Below are 4429 nucleotides of genomic sequence, written 5' to 3' on the forward strand. Positions count from 1 at the left end.
GAGGCTCCAGAATCAATGAGCCACTCATGAGAATGAGAAGAAGAAGAAGATACATTTAATGCATAACCAGACTGAGATGATTGACAATGACATGCAGAAAGTGCCATTCCGGAAGTTGAAGTTGAAGTAGGCTCCACATGGATGTTATGTTTCTTCATTGCGGCTTCCAAGGCTTCCATCTTCTTAAAGCATTTAGATTCTAAGTGGCCATCTCGATTACAAAAGTTACAATGTCTATCAGTCTTCTTCCATTTGTTTTTATTGGTCTTATCATTTTGCTGAAATGATCTTTCATTTTGAGGCTGAGTTGGTTTAGGACCATTCTTTTGAGGATATGACTTCTTAGGATTCTTTGAATTTGGTTGCTGCTGGGCGGCTAACGCTTTCGTGGAAGAGTTTCCAAGATTAAGAAGACCAAGGTGTAAGAGTTTTTCTTGTTCTCTTATTAAGGAATCACAAAAGGAGTCAAAGGAAGGGGCCTTGTAGTCTTTTCCTTGACAAATGAAAGCTTCCCTTGTAGAATGGAAAGTGGAAACAAATACAGAGTAGGCTGGTCCCAACTTAGTAAGGATGGAATAAATAAGGTTACCATCTTCTTTCTTAACTTTAACACCTTCCAAGAGATATCTAAGGGTCTTGAATTTGGACAAGAAATCTTCAATGCAAGAAAAATTATTAGGATCCAAAGTAAGCAACTCATTTTCAAGTTGATGGGCTCTAATTTCATTTTTAATCCCAAAAACTTTAGCGAGTTTTTCTAATGCTTCATGAGGAGTTTCAAGTTCTGCAATGTGGAATCTAAGATCAGGAGAAATAGACATCCCTATCAAACCACGTGCTTGATCTTGTCTATTTTCCCATTTTGCAGCCTTGTCTTCATCTTTTGGTTTCTTCTCTTGGTCTGTGGCTATTCTGAAGAGACCTTTACTTCTAAGTAAATCTTCCATGTAGGCTACCCATTGGAAGTAGTTAGTGCTGTCAAGAATGACTTGGCATGGACTTTCCATTTTTAAAAAAAACTGAAGCTGAAGATGCTGAAAGTAAGTGGTCCAATGGATAGATCTCGAAAAAATAGGCGGTTTTAAAAAAAACGGCTCTGAAAAAGGCTTCCGGATGAAGAAGTTATGGCTTTTTGAAAAAAAATTGTTGACGTTGCCGGCAAAGTGCGCGAATGTGCGGGAATGAAAAAATCCGCCCCCACAAAATGGAGACTTGAACCCAAGACCTCTACTCTCTTAAAATAGCTTTGAACCAATTGATCTATACAAAAAATTGAGAGAGAGAGAGAGAGAGAGAGAGAGAGAGGGGGGGGGCCTTGGTTTGCGTGCTTGCCTTGAGAAAGCTCTTTTTCCCTACAAAACAAAAACACAAAACCCAACACGAATATGCAAAGAAAAACGAACCTTGCGGCTCGAAGTTAGCTTTAGCCAAAAAACTAGAAATTAAAAAAAAAAATCTCAAAGTTAGCTTTAGCCGAAAAACTAAATATTTTTCTCAATGTTTCTGATTTTCCGAGATCACACTAAGGTGCAGGGAAAAGAGCATACGCATGAGAAAAATCCTTCCTTTCTGTTTCTGATTTGCCCAGATCGCACAGAGTCGCAGGGCAAAGAGCATACGCAGAAATGAAAGGTATAGATCCGGTTAAAAAAAAAGGCTAAATAAACCGAAACCGAAATAAGCAGAGAGAAAATAACAGTAAACTGCAAAAAAAACACTGTATACCTCCCGATCTGAAAAATGACGCAGCTAGGGCTACCGGAAACTTTTTCGCGTGAAACGAAAGGGGTTCCTCACTGGAACAGATGCTCCGAACGCAACAGAGCAGTCCTCTCGGCCCGAAAGCAGTCAGAAACAACAGATCTAGGAAACGACAGCCGCATGCAGTTCTACCGGCTTCAGATTTGGATCACCAACGGACGCGGCCCTCAAATAGCTCTGATACCATGTAGGAATTTACAGGGTAAGTTCCTCAGAAAGAACACCAAAAGGACACCGCTCACAACCAGATCTCAAATCAATACACCAGTATTTTTGACGTGGTTAAAACCCTCAGAGTGCAAGGAGGGAAACAGTCCACGGCCTGTCCCAACGTGGGTACTACAGGCAATTTATTAATCAAAGAATGAAAATTTACATAAGCTTCTCTCATGCACGGATTACCCGAACAATGACCCTCCATGCGCTTTAAATAGAACTCATGGACCAATCGGGTGTCAAGCCATGGATCAAGTGTCGGTAATACCGAGGAGAGAATGAACCGTCGGATCACTACATATCGTGACCGTCGGATTGTAAGTTACAAAATGTACAACGGTAAAGAAACACACTTTACCTAACTCTATACCTAACTCTACACTAGACCAAGTTGAACTTAACTATATCCTATGTGTCGGAATATCCTAACAGCTGGTTCAGCACAAAAAGATTCTAACTTGGGAAAATCTCAGAAAGAGAGGTTTTGCTGGTCCATCAAGATGCCAACTATGCGGCCTGTAGGAAGAAACTATGGATCACCTTCTCAACCTCTGCTCTTTCACCTCAACCTTATGGAAATGGGTTGCCTATATCTTCAATCAGACAGACAAGAATGAAAATGACATCACTAATACTTTAAAGAACTGGAGGAAAGACTTCTCAAATAATGCGACTATAAACACAGCCTGGACTCTGATTCCAGGAGTTTTGATCTGGGATGTTTGGAAAGAATGTAACAATAGGATCTTCAAAGATAAATCTGGCTCAGCACAAAGTATCATAGCACAGATCCTAAAACAGCTCAAAGAAACTGTCAGTGCCCTTCGGAAGCAACCTCCTGAGAAACCCCCGAGTCATCGGGACGCTCACATTCTTGAACTGTTGGGGCTCCAATCACATGTCCCACAGGGCATCAAAAAGATAGCAAGGCACATATCAGAAGGAAAGGCTTTTTGGAAACCCCCTCCCCATGGCTTTTTAAAATTCAATATAGACGGAGCCTCAAAAGGTAACCCTGGGGACGCTGGGTATGGAGGAGTTATAAGAGATGAAGAGGGCAATATCAAAGTCATCTTTCACAGTAATTTGGGGAGAGCCACTAACAATATGGCTGAACTCACGGCCATTGAGCAATGCTTAGAGATTTTGATTGAGCTCAATTTACATAATATAATCATCGAGGCAGACTCGGAATTAAAAATTAATTTGGTCAAACAGCTAGGCACGGGCACTGCACCAAACAAAGTCTCGAGTCACTGGAGACTTTTGTAGGTCTATTACCGAATTCAATCGCACCTAAGAATACTAAGAACCCTTAGTTTTGTTCATGTGTGCAGAGATGCCAATAGAGTAGCGGATTGGCTAGCTAATGAAGGGGTGAGATGCACAAGAGACAACAAGTGCTGCTCATGGGAGTCGGTACCCACAGGACAACTGCGTGAGGGTTGCTACACTCTGGCCTGCATAGATAAGGAGCATTATCAGCACATGAAGGGGAATCAGCCTGTTGACCATTAAACAGATGGACGATAGGGGTTCGATAAAAAGACAACCCGAGAATCAGAATTTTTGGGTCTCGCAGTTGGACACCACAGATCGCCTTCTCATTGGCTCTGCAGGGAACTTGGATAGCGAGCGGGCAGTGAGGAAAAATTGTGACAATCTGCTCAAAGCTACAAGGCATTGGTTCAAATGGGTCGCTCAGTTGAATGTATGGCAGTGGGTGAAGCACATACGTGGCAATGTGAGTTTAGCTACAGTCAAAGTGATTTCCGGGTTATCAGGCATCCTCAAAACATGAAGTGGTTTATTAGAAATGAACCTGATGCCACTAAGCGTTCAACACATGGCTCTTGGAGGTGAGAGAATACCACCCTTATCAGGCGGGTATTCCTCCTGCTTCTTCTCCGCCCAATATTATCCTCAGCCATTGGATCATGTAGCGGCAGATCAATGGCTTAGGTTCGTTGAGCAAGTTAGTGGGTCCAGGTGATCTTCCTTGCTTCCCAAGCGGACCCGAAATCTTTATTCTATGGTCTCTATTTCCGATTTTGGGTCCGCTTAAAGTTTTTTCAGGTTCATTTGTTTTTGTTTCGTTTTGATCCTCGACCGCGGGATCTCGGATCTGGGTTTGGGCGTTGGAGGCGGTGTTGTTTTTTTTTTGGTTTTTTTTGGGGGGGGCTGACTCTTTTCCCAAAGTTATCAGTGATTGCTAATTTTTTCAGCCCTCTTCCTCTTCAGGGGCGTTGTATTTTATGTAATCTATTTTTTTAGTGACAAGAAAATAGAAGGACCGACTCTCGCTTTAGCAAAAAAAAAAAGCCTCGGGCCCCCTAAACCTTTTCCCCATCCCATCCGTGTTATTTCACCACCCAACTGTTGTTCGATTGTTAGCACCCAAATCAAATGGAGCACATCCATATCGGGCTCACCCGACGCCCGACCTTTACCC

At 42.4% G+C, this 4429-nt stretch overlaps 1 protein-coding gene across 1 annotated transcript; it reads left to right on the plus strand.

Moving 5' to 3' along the window:
* Nucleotides 1-2508: 2508 nt before the first annotated feature.
* Nucleotides 2509-3249, plus strand: LOC149173839 (uncharacterized). Its single transcript, XM_089426842.1, has one exon. The coding sequence runs from the start codon at nt 2509-2511 to the stop codon at nt 3247-3249; it is 741 nt and encodes a 246-aa protein (XP_089282968.1).
* The last annotated feature ends 1180 nt before the right edge of the window (nt 3250-4429 follow it).

Source organism: Pinus tabuliformis, chromosome 4_2 (genome assembly GCF_031772625.1).
Source record: "Pinus tabuliformis cultivar Carrire ecotype Pingquan chromosome 4_2, CPIR1, whole genome shotgun sequence".
Classification (NCBI taxonomy): domain Eukaryota; kingdom Viridiplantae; phylum Streptophyta; class Pinopsida; order Pinales; family Pinaceae; genus Pinus; species Pinus tabuliformis.

Bases quoted from the DNA above. Each gene is read 5' to 3' on its own strand.
- LOC149173839 (XM_089426842.1), top strand. From the start codon at position 2,509: ATGGATCACCTTCTCAACCTCTGCTCTTTCACCTCAACCTTATGGAAA.